Source organism: Pseudoliparis swirei, chromosome 24 (genome assembly GCF_029220125.1).
Source record: "Pseudoliparis swirei isolate HS2019 ecotype Mariana Trench chromosome 24, NWPU_hadal_v1, whole genome shotgun sequence".
Classification (NCBI taxonomy): Eukaryota; Metazoa; Chordata; class Actinopteri; order Perciformes; family Liparidae; genus Pseudoliparis; species Pseudoliparis swirei.
In genome coordinates, this window is record NC_079411.1 from 20,363,282 (window position 1) to 20,382,778 (window position 19,497).

The 19,497-nt window shown below is 42.2% G+C and overlaps 1 protein-coding gene across 1 annotated transcript in view; it reads right to left on the reverse strand.

The window, feature by feature from the left end:
- The window catches only part of LOC130190649 (E3 ubiquitin-protein ligase SMURF2), a 56,599-nt gene that overhangs the window by 11,422 nt on the left and 25,680 nt on the right, over window positions 1–19,497 (reverse strand). Inside the window, exons 4-11 of the mRNA XM_056410171.1 lie at window positions 15,609–15,742; window positions 11,241–11,306; window positions 10,440–10,524; window positions 9,932–10,015; window positions 8,440–8,651; window positions 6,760–6,844; window positions 5,283–5,441; window positions 4,363–4,416 (exon numbers count right to left, since the gene is read on the reverse strand). Of these exons, the coding sequence (XP_056266146.1) occupies window positions 4,363–4,416; window positions 5,283–5,441; window positions 6,760–6,844; window positions 8,440–8,651; window positions 9,932–10,015; window positions 10,440–10,524; window positions 11,241–11,306; window positions 15,609–15,742 (879 nt within the window). The remainder of the gene's footprint in view (window positions 1–4,362; window positions 4,417–5,282; window positions 5,442–6,759; window positions 6,845–8,439; window positions 8,652–9,931; window positions 10,016–10,439; window positions 10,525–11,240; window positions 11,307–15,608; window positions 15,743–19,497) is intronic.

Here is a 19,497-nt window from a genome sequence, read left to right on the forward strand (position 1 = left end):
TCTCTGGTTTCCAAACGAGATGAGTTCTGCATATTTGATGGTAAATATAGAAAATACAAGCCCAGCAAAGCTAAAAGAAACTGCCCCAGCCAAAAGAGAGAAATGATTCCAATTGGGTTGACAGTTTGAGTAAACTACTACTTGGGGAGAAATATAACTTTTGAAATTCAATATCGGAGCCAAGGGATTTTATCATTGTTATTCCAAGGTGGAAGGAAAAGAAGCTGGAGAAGTGGAGAAATGAAGGGGTGAACATTTTGCCAGAAGTGGGTCAACTGCACCTGAACCTGCAGTCATGACGGTCCCCCAGCCCCGTACTGAGGCAGACGGGGTGTGTGTTAGGTGAGAGAGTGCATGAACAAGAGTGTGTGTGTGTGTGGGAGGAATCTTTTTCATGGAAGCTGCCACAGGTGGGCTGTAATGAGTGTTGAGTAGGTGCCACCCCAACACCCGCCCGGCCTATAGAATCAAAGGGCCCTTAATGAGAACGAGCCGTTGCGTTGCCCTTTCACACAGCAGAGCACAGGGAGGTTGGCAGTGACGCCGACTACAGAACATAAAGTCAAAGTGTGCGTTCGTGCATGTGTAAGCAGAATCATTTATTTGGACAACGTTTGTGTTTTGACAACAAATGTGTGATCTCCATCATTCTTCCCACCTAACAAAGCTCCACATCAGCATCTTTCAGCTGGCTTCAAAAACACAGGAACGAATTATAGCGCTGCACACCATTTCCATTCGAGAACACAATCTACTGTACGTTATGCTTTTATTTTATCATTAATCATAATGTATACAGCATATATAACAAAGAAAGCAGCTAGCGCCAGCTGCACAGTGCAGTAGATTGTGCACGCAAATTAAACAGAAGAAAATTTCTGTTTGTATGGAATTAAGATTTCAATTAGCCAGACCAAGACCCTGTACTCCTATATCGACTTCCCTTTAATGCAACACATGCAGACAGATTGACCCTGATATATAAATACACTGTCTAGAAGCTAAATAACTGGAATGTACCGTTCCATCAAGTTAGATGTGAGGTTTGAAAAGTACAGTTGATGTTAAATACTGTATATATTGCACACACTATATATATATATATATATATATATATAGCTTACCCAATAATTTGCATTTATATTTATCTTTCACATCCATCCATTATCAATACCGCTTCATCCTCATTAGGGTCGCGGGGCGCTGGAGCCGATCCCAGCTGACATTGGGCGAAGGCAGGGGACACCCTGGACAGGCCGCCAGTCCATCCAGGGCACACAGAGACACACAACCATTCACACCTATGGGCAATTTAGAGGTCAATTAGCCTGAGCTGCATGTCTTTGGACTGTGGGAGGAAGCCGGAGAACCCGGAGGGAACCCACGCTGCCACGGGGAGAACATGCAAACTCCACACAGAAGGACCGCCCCGACCGGGAATTGAACCCACGGCCCTCTTGCAGCCCCATCTTTCACATGTTAAATAAAACACACAACCATAATGTACCAAACTGAATATGTAATCTCTTTTAAAAATATCAGTACAAATGTTGATGTAAATGGCATGAAGATGTATAACTTGGTTGGGTGAATACCTGCCGATTCCCACTGAACCTAAATCCAGCAGCAACTAAAAATACCTTCAGCAAACACTGATGTAATCTCTTAAACATATACCATGTGCTGGTGCAAGGAGGAAGTATGTGAGAGACAGAGTGGCAGACCACAGTAATGTAGCCGTGTCTGACAAGTCAAGGCCTTCATTAGTCCAAGAGTCTCATTTAAACCCAGATGCATCCTGGAGGGCCAGGAGACTGAGGCGCAAACTGCAACTCAATGTAGTATAAATTCAAATGATGATTTAAACGACTCAGAAAATGTAATTATGAAAGCCTTAACCGAGCCAACACAGTGATACGAGGTATTTTTCTTGTTTATGGAAACATTGGAACAAGTGTTTGTATGTTTTTTTAACCACGAGTGACTTTTTAACTGCAGTGATTGTACCCGTGTCCTCGTATTGTTTTGTATTTCATATATTGTTGTTGCATTTGTTGCTTTATGGATTCAGGAGTCTGGAATAAAAGAAATTTACGATATCTAATCTCCCAGGCACAACACAACCCGTTTCTACTGACTTAGAGTAAAACCTGCACCCACGAGAGAACGGAGTGGGCTAACAGATGCAAGGAAAATCAAAAAGTGTTAAGTTCTGTCCTCACCCAAAAAAACCTGTTCAGTTTGCAGTTTTTGTGCATCCACAGTATGCGTCATCAGACGGCCGTCTCCTGCATGCGTCCCCGTGTGGTCTGTGTAATTCCGCTTGCTGCTGTTTTTGTTTATGGGCTTGCCGTCAGTGCGTCAGGTGTTTAGAGTTGGCCTCTCACCCAGTAAACAATCCAACATTATGTCCGTTTTGTTTGTAAGATTTAGCACACCCTGTTACATTTTAAGAGGCTTACATTCAAAATGTGTTTTTTAGACAACTGCTCCACACTAATCTATTCCAAGACTGCTCGGAGGAAAATCTGGACCAGGTTTTTTGACAATTAGCTGAGGCTCTTTTTTCTGGCCACAGATTTATCTCCAATAAAATACGGAATAATTTATTAAGACGGATTTCGGGAGAACCGACATCGACAGTTTTTTGGTCAAACAGACAAATTTAGCTCAACAGATGAGATTGAGCTCATTAACCTCTCCAGTGGGCCTATTATACAACATCAATTTCTTAAGATAAAATACAAATTCTCTTATTTCTCTTGCGAATAATACGTTTGACTTTTACACTCTTTAAAATACAGTTGGCTGATAGTCTTAAAGGAACAGTGTTTATGCTTCAGGGGGATTTTTTTATACAATATTCCCAACTATGTCTTCATTAGTGTTTGATCACTTGGTCAATGGTTGCGTTTCATTCCCTTAGAATGAGCTTTTTATATCTACTTAGGGAGTGGGTCCTCTGCACAGAGTCCTCCATGTTGCACCTCCATGTGTCTCCAGTAGCCCAGAAGAGACAAACCAAACACAGGCTCTAGAGACTTTTGCCTCTTTACGTTAGCTGAAGGCTACGTGTAGCTTCTCTGGCACGCTTGGAAGGGTAGGATGAGCAAAATTGAAAAAGGTGTCAAGTTAGATGGAATCTACAACATCACCTCTTAATGCCTCTACATCCAAAACACTGATCCTTTAAAAGACAGGAAAAAAACTGCCTTACTTCAGGATCTATTCCACTTCTTTCCAGAATCTAAAATACAAGCGCTCCAAATTTGGATGATCAACATTTTTCATATAGATTTACTTTACTCTTTTATTAAGAGTGTTGGACATTGCACATCTTATGCAGTGGCACAGACTGTATTCAGAGTGAGTTTTAATTTTGTTTTTGTAAATCAGTGTGTATCACAGAAAACGGCATGAGAAATTGGCCTGTTAATTTGGACCTTTCCGAAGTTCTAAAACGTTGTCTGGACTCTCTCAAATGTCTCCTAATAAGGACTCAGACAAGCAGTTAATGATGCTGACTGGATAACATAGCTGAGTTTCAGCTCACAACCAGAGGCTGTTCTGACACATATGGATACTATTTGACCAAATGACCAGATGTTGATTTTCCAAACATGTCTGTCGTGCCAGCCGCTGTTATTGAAAGAGGGTTTCACTCAGAATTTGCACTAAAAAAGCAATGGCGAAAATCTCTACATCGCTCCGTGTTCCTCTTGTTCTAATGATTCAAAAAGTACAGTGAGCTTCCTGACAGCCCAAAAAATCCAGAAGAACCATCCTAGAATCCAGTTTATCATATCAGGGATTTGCATTGCTCACAGGTTCACTTCCATACACATCACAGTTCAGTCATCATTCTTTTCTAAACTACTCCGTTAACACACCGCTAAAGTATCTATCCTAACTACGAGTGTTTGACGAGGAGATCAAAACTAGTGCTAAGCTAACAGCTGCTGTGCTAACATGTGTTTAGTATTATTTTCCCGAGCGAGGTCAGCCTCACTAGACCTCTCCGCCTACGAGATTATCTTCAGTGGAGGCAGACTGCTGACTGACAGGACAAACACACTAAAAGATGGACTGACAGCCACTGTGTTTGTGCGTGTGTATGTGTGTGTGTGTGTGTGTCTGTGTGTGTGTTGAACTTTAAGGACATCCACATGAAAGTCACCACTGAGGAAGGTTATGCATGTACAAACACAATGCATGTCGGACATTCATTCTCCTGTGGAAAAGTATCTCGGTCAGCATTTTTTCTAAGAGGGTAACGTATGTGTGTGTGTAGGGTAACAGTGTGTGTGTGTGTGTGTACGGTGTGTGTGTGAAAGAGAGTGTGAGTGTGTGTGAGGGGGTTACCTGAGGTTAGTGTTTTGGCTGTCCATGGCCACACGGGATCCATTTGGACTTGGGCTATTCGAGGAAATCGGGAGGAGAACAGTGAGGAAAAAACAAAGAATGAGAAAAGCGAACGAAAAGAATGTGAATGACAGAGACGAGGATGGGAGCATTTAAAACAACATGGGACAGGATTAAAAAAGGACAGATGGGACAAGAAGAAAAAAAGAGCAGCGATACAGCGGTGGCAAGTAAAAGCCACCAGAAACAGAATGCAGGTAGATGAAAATAGCAGAGGGTCAGTGAGAAAGGCAGGAGGAGGGGAAGGGACAACAAGAGGAAGATAAACATAACGGTGAGATTATTAAAACCAAATGCTATTTCTAAACAAAACAATAAACTGATAACAATCCGCCAACAAAATCCAAACCGAGACAGACGATACAGTCGTGTGTCCGCAGTGAGCCAAATATTGGACTTGTTTTAGAGCCTTAACGTGTAAGCATCAGCTCATTTGCTGCCTTTAAAGGAAAATGTCTGACTCTCTTCCAGGTCGTTTGCCCTAATTTGCCAAATAAATTAAAGTCTTCGCACGCAACGCTTGTTGGAGGGTAAGTCGTATTTTAAAAGCCATCAAATTAAATGGCTTTTAGTTAGAATACCCTGGCTGCAGTTGGTTCACAGCAACTATTGTTGATCTCTGCATTTTTGTCCCCTCTAGCGTACATTCTCAGGGTAGAGGGGGCTGTTCACATCATTTGTATTCAGAAACCATGTCAGTTTTTGAAGAGTTGTGTTAAAGTACACTATTGCTTTTACACTTAGTAAGACGCAAATGCTGTGCAAACAGCAACGTGCTCTATGTCCTAAACCACAGCCAAGTGATGTCCTTGAATATCCTGTCCCGAGGGCTCAAACGCATCTCTGATTTATACACTTACTTGAGCACACGATGCAGGTTAGCGGATAGCCGCGGGTCCGTGAACTGTGTGGTTCGATTGTTGTGGTCGACAAAGTAGACGCGACCTGTGGCTGTGTTTCTGATCTCCCAGCCTGGTGGCAGTGGACCCAGCTCCTCACAGTTCACGTTGCTTAGGTCCCTGAATGAAGACAATGGAAACCATCAGAGAACACACAGACCAAAACAAACAGCATTGATCATCAGACTGAGACTCGCTTCAGTACCGTAGAACCGATTGGTCTCAGATGGGATCAAAAGTCCTCCTTGCATGGATAATAAAGTTATAATGTAATTAACCGACTGAACAAACTTCTTGGATGCTGATTCCATTCAGTCGCTTCAGTTATTTTATTGCCGTTCAGATTTTATTGAAGTGCAAAATTAAACAAGCATCCCAGCCCTGCTGTGGTTTTACATATTTGTAGTTAGGAATCATGTATCGTTAGCTGCTTTTGTTAAGTGTAATGGTTTGCATTACCTTTTACATTAATACGTTCCCAGAATTATTTCCTTTTCCAGGACTCAATCAGACCACAGACCATCAAATAAATGAACATTGTCATTATCCTTCTGACAAAGCATGTGCTCTAATTTCTTGACTCCCTCTCCTCTTCTCTCCTGCACCGACATTCCCGTCAGTCGGAACCTACGCCCTGCTCTGGGACGATGCTGTAGCCTGAGGACGACCTGTGCGAAGTGAGGACACATCACTCGGGGACAAACGCACATGTCTCGCTGCACTCATCACAACCCACTGGGTCATTTTAGAAGCTCGGTCCAAAATGGCCCAACCCAGAGGTTGCTGCTGTGTGCTGGATGTTAAACGCATTTGTTTCCTCACCGAGCGGCAGCTTCACCGAGACACGGCCAAAAATGGAACGCAATAGCAGTGCCTGAAGTCTCTGGTGAATTAGCAAGTGGACTACTGAGAGTCGGTGAAACAGTTTGATTGAATGCAGAACTGCGAGTCCTTGGTGTGTCCAGCTCAACATCTGTCCAAAAATGTTTATCCAACTCCACATCGGATTCCGAGGTCATTAGTTTGGCTGACCCGGACTGGAGTATGAAATATGACGATAGTGTTTTTAAACATAACTGAGAAGTTAAAAGGAGAAATTAGGTCTGATCTAGACGAGTCAAGTCCAGTCAGCTTAGATAATATATGTAAAGCTGTACAGTAGGATCAAAACATAACAGGCTGTCAGCACTGCAGAACATGTATCATGTATGTCTAACATATTAAATCTATTAATAAATAATAAATACAAATCTAATTTTATTAATCTATTTTGTCTGTCTAATGTGTATACACCAGCCGCCAAGTCAAATTCTTCGTGTGTCTAACACACGTAGCTAATTAATGTTTCTGTTGTGTTTTAGTAAATATGGAGCTGAGCAAATAATAACTGCACAAATCTCGTCAATAAACATAAAAAAACTGTAAAACAAAAAGTTACCTGGGCACCCGAGGGTCATGCCAGGTGCTGACTCCAGTCTGTGTGTGGAGGAAGTAGACTTGACCCTGCTGAGTTGTTCTTTGCTCTAAAACAGAGAAAATATTATTTGGAATTAATATATGTCGGAAATGCAAAAACAGCACTGGTACACGCTTGGTCCTGTTGCTAAGGCAGTTAACAGTCTAGCGGTGTGGGCGCTAGACAGGGAGTTTTTGTATTTGATTGAACTCTGTTTATAATTGCAGGGACAAGAGTTTCTCGATGTGTGCGCCAATGTAATCAATTGGTTCCTCTCCAGTCGGCCTGTCTCAAGAGGATGGGGGGGAAATAAAACGCTATGGAAATTTATCAAAGACACCCATGAATGTTTTTCCTTGATGCATCCTAGATTTTCTCTTAACAGGTTGGTGTGTGTGCTATGAAAGTAATCTCTTCCCATTCCCATGTCCAAAACCAAAGGAAAAAGAAAATGCTGTCTCTCACTCAAAACCCACTAAGAAAATATATAATAAACAAATCGGGGAAGAAATCCAAAGAGAATGGACCATCATTCACTTGTTGGATCTCTCATTTCATCCATCTTGTGGATGAAGGGAGAGTGAGCATTGGCACAAAGTGTGTGTGCTGCACAGGCGTGGTTTCAGTGTGTGTTCATGGACCTACTAATCCATCACTGTCCCCCACCCCAACTTCCTACTGGCACAACTCATTTCCTACCCACGTCTCCCTCTTTTTTTCCCCTCACGCACTCTCTCCCTCTCTCTCTCTCTTCCTCCCTCACCACGCCCAGCCGCTGGTTCAGGGGGTTCAGCTGAGGAAGAAAACTCACTCGCCGTTGGGCCTCAGTGACTCACTTTGTCCGACCTTGGCCAGCCTCAGTGGACACAACAGGACATCTCAAAAGGGGGCACAGGACCAAGCGTACCATTCTCAATCACTGGCAAAGAGGACCACGGTTAAAATAATTATTGCTATCGAGAAAGTTTGAGTGAGCCCAAGGTCAGCAGAAAGAGAAGAAGAGGGCCGAAATAAAATGTTCAAATTATCACTTCCTCCAGGCTACAAAGAAGACACCACCGAAGGATGACTCAGGTCATTAAACAGTACATTATAACAACTGCATACTCTAGTATGAATCAGCGAGTTAAAAGCATTCACTTGGTGTCCCAGGTGTTAAGTATTCCCTGACACGTCACCTTGACTACCAGTGGGAGGGCCCTTTGCACTGAAACATCTTGTAACATGTAAACGTCAACAATGATTATGTACTGGCAATGAAACGGTAGTGACAAGGCGGAGCTCTGTCAGATATAAGCAACATTTGTTGAAAACAGCAGACAGGCGGCATTCAGAGGGGTGAATACATATTCAATGTTTTCCAGAACGGCATTCATTTCCAGCGCGTCGGCTTATAACCGCTCATGTAGCTAGCATCAAGTATTTACATGCTTCTGACCGTCAGCCAGCCAACACACTGCAAAACATTACACAAACGGATCAGCGGCTACATGATTGTAATCGCACAACCTTTTTTACAACTACTCATATTGAGGAAGATGGAGATGACATGCAACAATTTATTGAGACCATTTCTTCCTATTCCACCAGATTGAATAAATGGTAAGCAGTCAGCAAAGTGAGGGTGTATGTGATTGCGTGTGTGGCGGCGCTGTCTCTCACCATAACCCTCGGGCAGGTCAGGCGGTGTGTGCAGGTGTGTTCGACTCATGTAGTTGCGATGCCGCTGCGATCGAACCCGTCTCTCCTGGATCCGCGGTTCGCCCGGCGGGCAGCTGGCCTCGGCCCCATTAACCGGCGTCATCACTGGCGTGTTCTCGTCCACCACGCAGCTCAGCGGCCGCCCGGATGGGCTGGAGTACTCCGACGCCGGCCTGGGTAAAGAGGAGTGTAAGTCCATCTCTCTTTTCCAAGATAGGATTTCTAATGAGCATTTTGTCTAAACAATACAAACTTTCTTGCGGTGAACTGGATGAATTGACACAGACGACACAAACGTTTGTTTTCGTTCCAAAGAGTTACATCCATGTGAGTGTTTCAAAATCTTATTTTGTGATCTGCTTTCAGGAACCTGGGTGTGTTACTGTGCGTTATATGTGTGAGGACTTCAGTCATAGGTGTCGCCAGTTTATTTGTTCTTTGTGTTGTGTCTAGACATACACACAACAAGTATCGTGTAATTATCTGCAAAACAGCATGTGTCATCAGTCCGAGAAGAAAATGGATTGTATGACTGAGATTAAAGTGGCACAAAGGCTTATGGGTAACATAAAAGCACACACAAAGTTCTCACAAGACTCCAGTAGACTCTTTAGTGTGTTTGAGTGCTACTAAATTGCCGGACTTATGAAAACATAAATCTGATAAGCTGGCATAAACCGAGACAGCCTGACTTAGTGTGTGTGTGTGTGTAGTGTGTGATCACCGTCTGGATGTCCGGAGTCCCTGACGCCATGGCTATCTAATACCTCCTCCCACACACTCTTCCTCCCCCCTATTTCCTGTCTCTCCCACTTCTCTTATGTCCCACCTCCCTCTCCACTTCCCCTGTTCTTTCCTTCATGTTAAACCGCTCTTATTTACAATGTCTGAGCCATTTCCCCAAATCTAGACCCACAATGTCTCTCGACTATCTCGTTGTCCAGCTTACACTTGTACATGGTATTTATTGCACCTGCTGTCGCAGAAAATGGGAATAAAGCAATCCTTCTTCACTTCCCCTCCCAACTGTTATTCTCACTCTTCGCTACTTAACCTCTGACATCTCTTCCTCATGCACAGTCCCAAGGTGGTCATCTTCCTTTTCAGCATCACCATTTCCACCTGTCTAAATGACCTGCCACTAAACCCTTTCATCACCATCTGTCATACTGCATTCCACTATGCTGCCTGGGGCCCACTGGTGATGTGTGGCAAGAGTGGGTTAGGCGGTGGCGGTGTGGGTTGGGGCGTTACTTGTTGGAAGGAAATTGACAGCAGTTCACTCATTACCGACATGCTGTTTGTTATTTTTGTGAGTTAAGCTTGTTGGAAGTTGTTTCTGGAAGGGCAGGTGGGGGAAAGTACAACCACTTTAATAGATTCCTGATGCGTTGTTATAAAAGGTCATGTTTGTTGTATTTGAAGTCCTAGTTGAGGATGTGTGCAGATGTACCTCGTAGGTCTCTCCCACTGGGTGGTTCGTGTGATGTGGTTCAGGTACTGTATCCTTCCAGAGGCGGTCCTCCTCTCTTCCCAGCTGTTTTGTGGTAGAATATAAAAACAGGTGAGAAACAAACATTAACATTGTACTTGTAGTAAAACAATATCACAAATAAAACAAACTCATATTTCATCATTGAGAACATGTTAATCTAACAGCACTGTAAACAATGTATCCATAATGTTATAGGCAGTACACAGAAGAGAATCACCAACGTGCGTACAGCTGAACATATACATATTATACATATCAAGGATTGCACAGGAATTAGCAGATGGATATTTTCCCTTTCCAAACCAGACCAAATTATCATAGAACAATATGATGTTAACATTAAACCACTGATTACTTTAATGATATAATTTGTCTCTGACATAGTTTAAGATGGGAGACTTCAAGAAAAGAAAAATAAAGAATAATTTGTGCGCTCAGTTCTATTAAAACCTGTGATAATACTGACCCATCGGGTAAGTCATTGTCGAACAAACGACTGCAGTCCACCACCGGCCCTCCTGTCCCAATGCGATCTCTGGACTGAAGACTTACTGCACAGTGAACAGAAGACAAGGAAGACAATAGATCAATATCATTATCAGAGCTGCACTATATTGGTAATAATTAGTATATTTATCATTTTTGAATTAAGTCCCAATGGAATGTAGTTTCACTAATGTTTTTCATACATGATGTTTTCTTCATTGTTGTTTTTATCTTCCGACATTAAGACAAAGGACATTTTAAAAAGCATTTTATTTTCTTATTTTTCCTAAGTAATGACCCGAGTCGTAACCGAGCATATTGACACAGAGGATGCAGTCTGGGTCAATTTGTGTTCTCTAGTGTTTAAATAATACAATGCTGCGAGACATCCAGAATGAACTCTTGCAGGACACGGTTCAACCGCTGATATCAAATTTATAAAATTTAAAATGTTTAATTATTAGAGCGATTAATGATAATTCGCTTTAAAAAAAAATCAATAACTGCAAATGAAGTTGCAACACTGTCTTCCAGCTGTTAATTGGTTCAGTGGTTTTAATAAATGTACAGTGGAAAGAGTCTCTGGGATTTGACTAAAAGTGTCCATCTGAACTTCTGTTTTGACGTCATGGAAAACTGGATGTAGACTAGAGTGTCAGAGATATGCAAGGCAGACTGACACAAAACTGCACGTGGCTTGATTTCTTTCCACTTAAGATGACATTTTCCATTGTGACATACAGTATGCGACTGAAAGTGTGTGTTTGTTTGTGTTCCTTACCGACTATTTGTCCTTTCACAGTATCGTTGTCATTGGGGCCCAACTTATTCAGGTCCAGTCTCTGATCTGCAGGGAAAAACCAAACAAGACACATAACGATTGATTAAGCATCTGCCCACATGTACAACCATGAACACATCCAGGTACTGAGCAACTTGATATAATTCTCCAAATAACATGTTCAACTTATATAACAATTAAGTAACGTACTAGGAACGTGTGCCTAACGTATTTGATTGGCCAACACGGAACATTGCCGGATAACTTCACATTGTGTTGTGCCAGACAACGTTGCAGCGTCAATGCTTTGCCAGTGAAAGGAATGTGGAGGCTGTGTGTTCTTACACAGCGCTTATGACAGACTGAAGTGTCTGCAATATGTCTGCATACAAATGTGCCTTTACAATGTAAAAAAACCAAAACATTAACAATTCTTTCTGCAGAAGAAACACTGCTAACGTTTGTGCTTGAGAAGAGAAAACTGGGCACAAAAACAAAAATGTTTGGACACAAAAGGTGTTGGCAGTTGTTGTTTCTGGTTAAGATATAACTAATTGTCTGCTCAGCACGAGAGAGCACTGCCAGACATGGACAACAAAACCCAGGAAGACTCGGAACAAGATCGACACACGCACACGCGCGGCAAGAGTCCTGCAGGGGCTTTGGCTTACTAAAAATGTAAAACCTAATCAGACCTCAGAGTGTAGGAGGTGGAGCGGGAGGGAAATATGCAGAAGAGGCCGCGAGAGTGGGAGTGAAAGAAGATAGAAGAGATGCCACAGTTCTCCATGTGCAAGACTAAAACCAAAGCCAAACTGAATGTGTCATGTCTTTGGTTGCCTGTGTGATGCTGTGTGCATATAAAATGGTGTGTCTGCTTCGATAGATTAAGCAGATTAACCCTATAGCTTGTTTCCAGAGGGGTATGTGTGCGCGCGCGTGGGCGGCCGTGCGTTTGTGTGTGTGCGCATCTGTTCCGGATACGTGTCTAGACTAAAACAGGGATGGTCTAAGCCTTACATGGCTGGAATAGTAAGCAGATTTTTCTCTTCAATAAGAGAAGGCACAAACGGAGAGCAAGAACATTTGCAGACCTTTAACCACACGTCCTCACTGCACCGTTCAATTCCTCAGAGCTAGGGAAAGTGGCTGCTACAATAAACAAACCACATAAAGTTGTGTAAATATGTGTATGTTGACCATTATGAGTGTGTCAAGTGTCAATATATATATATATGCACATCTGTATCTCTGTGCACGTTTGTCTTTATGCCTGAATGCATGTGTAAAACCATCAGCAGCATCACAATCAGCAATTCAGTAAATATAAAAAGCCGTTATATCAACACTATAAATATGACACAAATGAACATCAGGGATCAAAGCGAGCCAGACCATCACGTGTAGTCGGTGATAATTTAGTGGGTTTGTGGTTTACGAAAGTAGGACAGAGGAGTCAGAGATTTGTGTCTGCGATGCGGCAGGAAGTGGAGCTCAGTGTAGAGCCAGACAGACTTCTAGTAAACTAGATGATAATGCCAGATCTACTTTTGGTTTGCACTGTGTGTGTGTGTGTGTCTGTGTGAGAGAGTTAAATATGACTTCTAGGAACCATTGCAGTTTTAGTAGCATTGTATTTCATTGAGTTTGTATCTTTGTCTCAATGTGTGTGTGTGTGTGTGTATATATATATATATATATGTGTGTGTGTATATATATGTGTGTGTGTGTGTGTGTGTATATATGTTTGTATGAGTGCGAGTGAGTGAGTGAGTGTGTGTACAAGGACAGGGGGGTAATGTGAGCGCCGGTGTCTTGTCATAGATCATGAGCCGTCTCCATGTCCTCTTCCTGTGGCTATAAAAAAGTATAATTCATGCCAGGTTGGCGGAACAGTAAGTGGCTGCTCTGGAGCCGAACTGGAGCCGATACTGTCGGTTTCTGGAAGCTGTGGGTAAACCTAAGAACAAGTCATTTGGCACCAGGCTTTCGTGGCCTTTTGTGTTGTTTTTGTGGATGAGGAGGTGAACTTTAAAGTATGTTCCAAGCATGCCATTAAGGAGCAAACATGACACATATTATGTACTCTTATTTAAAGTATTTAGCTTCTTGGAGTTAGCATAGGAGTCTATTGCATTTGGGCCAAGAAAATTCTGACATTCATGGAAGTATCCAACTATGCAGTTTGGATAAAAAAAAGCATCCAACAAATGGCAATTATATTCAGACAGACAACTCCTTTAGTGGTTGTGGCCTGTGACGGTGTAGAATGAAAGGATGGAAAGAAGAAAAAGGATGGCTAAAGGAAAGAACATGTAACCCAGTGGGGTTGTTCTGTTACATGTCTGACATTTTTTTATTCAAGACAGGCAGAAAGATGGATTGAAAAAAGAGATAAATGTGCAAAAGGATGTTAATTTGATAATATGTACAACAGTGTATATGAGCGAGTGAGAATCAGTTGTAAATAAAAAGGGCACAACACAAGAGCCGCAGCAACGCAGATCTAAAAACTGTTTGAGAACATGTCTGTGTTCATTGCTGTTCTTTTGTATGTTCCACACTGGCCTGGGGTCATCTTTATGGTCACACAACTATCCCAAAAAATCATTCATATTTCCATTTTTTCATTAATTTGCGCAAAACCGTGCCACGACGAGCAGGAATTTGTTCCCAAGAATAAAAGCGTTTTGCTTCGACAGACATTTGCATTGCTGTAAAAATGAGGATTTGCTTGTGTATTGTAGACATAAATCTCATGGTAATGCATGTCTGGCACCAAAGCAGCAGCAGGCTGCAAGCGGAGGATGGGACCGCTGAAAGAGCTACAGTGCCCGACAGAATTATTGGCACGCTTTAGTAAACATGAGCAAAACGAGATGCGAAAAAATTGCTTTATTGTTGATCTCATGATCTTTCATAAAAGATATTCACAAAAATCTAACCTTTAACTTAAGTAACAAATAAAATAAACACAAATTTGTATATTTGCCACAATTATTGGCACCCCTTCATTTAATATTTTGTGCAGCGTCCCTTTGCCAAGATAACAGACGAGTCTTCTCCCATAATGTGTGATAAGGTCGGTGAACACATGGCACTGGATCCGTGACCAGATTCAGAGGTCGACGGTTGTGGACTCTCCTCTTCAGCTCATCCCAGAGATGTTCTATGGGGTTTAGGTTGGGGGTGATGGCCAAAGCACCACCTTTATTCTGTGGTCAGTGAAACATTTATGTGTACATTTTGAGGTGTGCTTCGAATAATTGTCCTGCTGGAAGGTCCAACCATGGCCCATTTTAAGTATCATGGCAGAGGCTGTTGGGTTTTCATTTAATATCTGCTGGTATTTGATGGAGTCAATGATATCATATCCTAAGAAGATGTTGAGGGCCTTTAGGAAGAAAAAATGCCGCACAACATCAAAGATCCGCCCCCATATTTCAGTGGGTATGAGGTGCTTCTCTGGATGCCTATCTTTCCATCTACGCCAAACCCACCTTTGATGTTTGTTGCCAAAAAGCTCTATTTTGGTCTCATCTGAACACATAACAGTCTTATTGAAAGTCCCAGTCAAATTTGTCAAACTGTCGGCGCTTTAGTTATTGATTGACAGCAGACCAACTGGCAACCCTCCCAAACAACTTATGGTGATGTAGGTGGCGTCTGATAGTGGTTTTGAGACTAAGAGTTCCTAATCAAACAGGTGAACTTAAACATTTAACATATGACTGGAATAATACTTCAGTTGGATTTTAACCATGGGATTTTTCTTGGGGTGCCAATAATTATGGCACATGTGTTTTGGAGAAAAGTATTTGTTTAATGTCAACATATATATTTTCTTTAATTAAGTTTACTTCAATGAAAACGTAAGATTTCTGCAAATATTTTTGCGTGAAAGACCAAGAGAATAAACAGCAAATACATGTTTTCAAGACCTGTTTTGCTCAGATTTACTAAGGGTGCCAATGATTCTGGAGGGCACTGTACACATGTAGCAGCAGGCTAGATCGCTATCAAACTGCTGCAGGCATACAAAATAGAAGCGCATGAAAGGTTCCTTAAAATTAAGTTTATGCCTGTTGTTGGAGACACTATGTCTTTCTGACTATGTGTGCTGAGTACAGGATGAGTGTGCATAGATGTGTGAAGAGAGGTGAACATGACTCACTCAACCACTTTTAAGTTAGTCATTAATAAATTCTGTATTTGCCAGTGGAAAAAGAAAATAGAGCTATCACTCTTCACTCACAAGCCAGGCTGGCCCCAGGGTAAAGGCCATGGTAAGCATGCAGAGGGAGCATGAAGAGACGAGACCGCAGCACCACACAGAGCATGCACACAACAACAACAACAGGTACTTACAGCCAGTGTCTTTGAGTCTGTTGATGGCGTTGGACAGGAGGCGGACACAGCCGAGGAAACCTGCGCCCTGCTTTTTGTGGATCTTCTTGTGGTTCCATACACTGATGGTGATCGAGTCTGCCTTTCCAATGTATCTGTCAGAGGAAAGAAGGATTGAAGGAAAGCAGTTCAACCCACTGGGTATGAAAAATGAAACTCAAGAAAGTTTCCAAAATTTAACAAATACACAGACTAAAAAAAACAAGAGTAAAAACTGAAACTAGTATTTCACATCTCATCAAACTGATTCTCCCTGACAGCAAGAGAACAATGCACACCATGTTTGCGGCGTAGACTTTCAGACTGTGTAATGAGACCGATTAGCTGATTCAAAGTACCGTGTGTGTACGTGCTCGAGTGTTTGTGCAGATTAAGCGCAGCTGAGGCCCGTCTAGTCGTGGTTGAAGTACAGAGGAAGTCCCCGTGATGGGCTCCACCACTGTCTGAGACCACACACACACACACGTGGGGTTTCCAGGGATTCCGTCTGTTGATGCTGTATTAAATGATCGGGATGCGGTAGCAGTGGGTAGCATCTTGGCACGTCCACTTTTTCTCTCTCAGCAGATGCTGATGTGTCGGCCTGGGCTTGGACACTCGTCGAGATTAGGGTCTACTAAATGGATAGTAAATAGTCAGTTAACATTATTAGAAGAAAAATAGTGAAAGGGCATGTTTTTCTGAAGCTGAACTTTACATTTTCTGCTGAAATAAAGAGTTAATTAAAGGCTTATTTCCCAATAAATGGATACTCATAGACTGGAACCAACTGGAGGAGAGAGGTTCCAAATGCTCCTATGTGTCATGCCATAATATGTTATTATACAAAATAGTTTACAAGTCAGGAACATTTTACCAGCAACTAGTCGTGAGAAAATAAATAAAACGGCTGAATGGATTTTTCCTGTTATTTGTTTATTTGCATTTCTAATTGCAGCAGTGCTGTTTATGACTAAGCTCTGCCAGCTTTGTACCGTTAGGGTTCAATTTGGTTCCCTGCATTCTGTGTGCTGTGGGGAAACTCAAATGCTCTTTCTGAGCACAGTGCCGTTTCAAGGTTAACAGGTCAACGTGATGCAAAGATGTGATGTACAGAGCATCGTGGAGCAAAAACTGAAATTGCTGACAAGACAATGAGCGAGTGTCTGAATGATAGAGAAAGGTAAAACATGTTGTTTCCTCACTAACAATGTGTTGGGATAGCTCGTGCTCCGACATAACATTGCAGGTACTGAGGCAATTATTGCAACACTGCTATCGACAGCAGATTAATACAGATTGGAGTGGGTTTAACAGTCAGCACTGATTAGTAAGTGGGCTGCGAAACAGATGGCGGAACGGTATCTACGCACATGACTACAGACTGGCTGACTGTGACTGCCTGTCTTTTACAGGTGGCTGGTGTTGCTCTGACAGCCACAGGATACTTGGTGTGCAAACTATCGAGAAAAGGGCAAACTGGACCATATTTATAAACGGGACCAGTTCACACTGTGTCGACCATCTGAAACTGTTCAACATCTCTTATTGGCTGTGTCGCCATGGAGAGATGTGTCTCTGTTCAAGTTCATCACCATTAATTGCATCGTAAAGCTAAAATGTTATCCATAATTCCGCCAAAACATATCTCGGCTTGATTTTGGAAAAAACGCAATTTATAAAGATCCTCATGTCTTTGCACAGGACATAGCATGCCAGCACAAATATTATGCCAGCATGCTCAAAATAATTAAAATATGTCCAAGTAAAGATAAATATGCTCCAGTACGATAAATATAACCCTGAATATTATGCCAAACGTAATAAAAGCCATTAAAGTCATCCATTTCCAGAGAATGTTATGACATTGCAGAACACATACCGTGAATTAGAAATGAATTAATAATGACATGATGTAAGCCATTATATTCATCTTTTTCTTCCCCTTGTGAATACTGCTCAGGACTCAAGCAGAACAGTATGTGCAGGGTTCGCCTCGTGTACTTGGCACACTCCTTCTATTCATGGTGTTGAATTATTCAATTTCCAGCACTAAATCTACTTTAAAAACAAGAACAAGAAACTCTCATATGATTCACGACCAAATGCTGTAGGGCAAGCACAGAGACAACACAATTAAAAACAGTCTTTCACTTACGCACTTCATAAGGTAGTTAAAAACTAAAAGGATTAGCCCTCCTAATGCTACAGACAACAGCAGATGAGGGAAATATTCTTGGGTGAAATCCAGATTAGCTTTCCAGGACGTACTAAATTCAGACCCTCGACTTGCCACACTTTCTTGCCATGGGAACGCACATTACATCGGGATCTCACAAATACGATTTAGTTCCCAATCGAATAGATTTCATATTAATGTTTGACAGCCTTCAGTTGTTAACATCTATTAAAAGACACAGATAAATCAGAGAGGAGATTCTACAGCGCTGGCTCATCCATATCAGGTATCTTGATCTGATTTATGTAAACTGGGTTAATGCCAAAACATTCTTCCTCGATTCCACTGTTCCTTGCTGTTACATTGAGCCGACCACCCCATTTCACTTCTACAGACTTTTCCTGTCTCTCATTACAGAAAATTGTGAACATTTAAGCAATAACGTCACTAAAAAAGATTTCTGGCCGCAATGTAGGTATGTCTGGCAGGAGAGCTTCTTGAAGGTAGCTGAACCTTTGCAGTCAATCCAAGACGGAGAGAGACAAAAATAAAAACACTGAATATACAACCAACACCATACCTGTTTCCAAGCACAGAGCAGACAAGTTGTTCTCTTTTTGCATTCTCCTGGGTCAACCCACGGTGTTACTGCGCCAACTCAGAGCAGACAGGAATGAAGTCGAAAGACATCTTCCGACGGTTAGAGCACTACTAATCAATGTCTGGAGGTACTTTTCTGATTATACTGTCGGTGGGTATGTCTGCCAAGGTGTGATAGGTAGGCAGTAATAAAGCGGCAATTTGTTGGCTACCGTCAATGAATTTTTTATATGGATGGCCACAGGGGAGAAATCTGACTGCCTCACTGACTGCTGTGTTCAACATCCTATTACTGGGCACAACCAAATGTTGCTCAGGCCGTATTTGTGAAGCCCTGTTAGTCGACACAGGCTCCCCCATTAGGCAGCATGGCATGTACAGCATTTATTATAGCGTGAATGTAGAGGGAGCAGTGAAGCACATCTGACCCTCTAACCAAAGCAATGCGAGGAGTTTATACTAAAAGGGCTGGAAACAGATGCCAAGCATGAGCAGGCAACATGCCAAAACCAGACCTACGTACATATTACTGCAAGTTCATGAACTTTCAACACATGCAAAATGTTTTCAAAAGGTTGTCTGACCCAGTTAGCTCTTACACATTTTAGGAGCATCAACTATAGCTAAGAGATATGCGTTTTTGCAGGGTATGTATGTAATGCAGAGCACCAAGGATGATGGTAGTATCAGTGTCATGTGACAAAAAGACCCCACACGTGTTAGCCACTTCCTGAACCAAAGGAAGAGGCCAGGGGTCGCTGGAGGGAAACAAACTCCTCCGAGAGGGTGGGGACCGAGAAGGGAGAGAATTATGTAAAGGAGGGGATGTGAGGTTAATGTTGACAGTGCACAGGCACAGGTGTGTGTGTAAGTATGAATGTGTGTGTGTGTGTGTGTGTGTGTGTGTGTAAATGTAGGTGTGCCTAGAAAGGCAAGACGCCTCAGTTGTTATTGTGAAATGATAATGAGATTTTGTTTGAAATAAATCATCTTAATTTACACTTTATTTTTGTAATCACTTAAAGCTGCACTCTAAATGTGTGTGTTGTCCGATGTAAAGACACATTCGGCTCAGAAAAGTGAGCAAGCCAG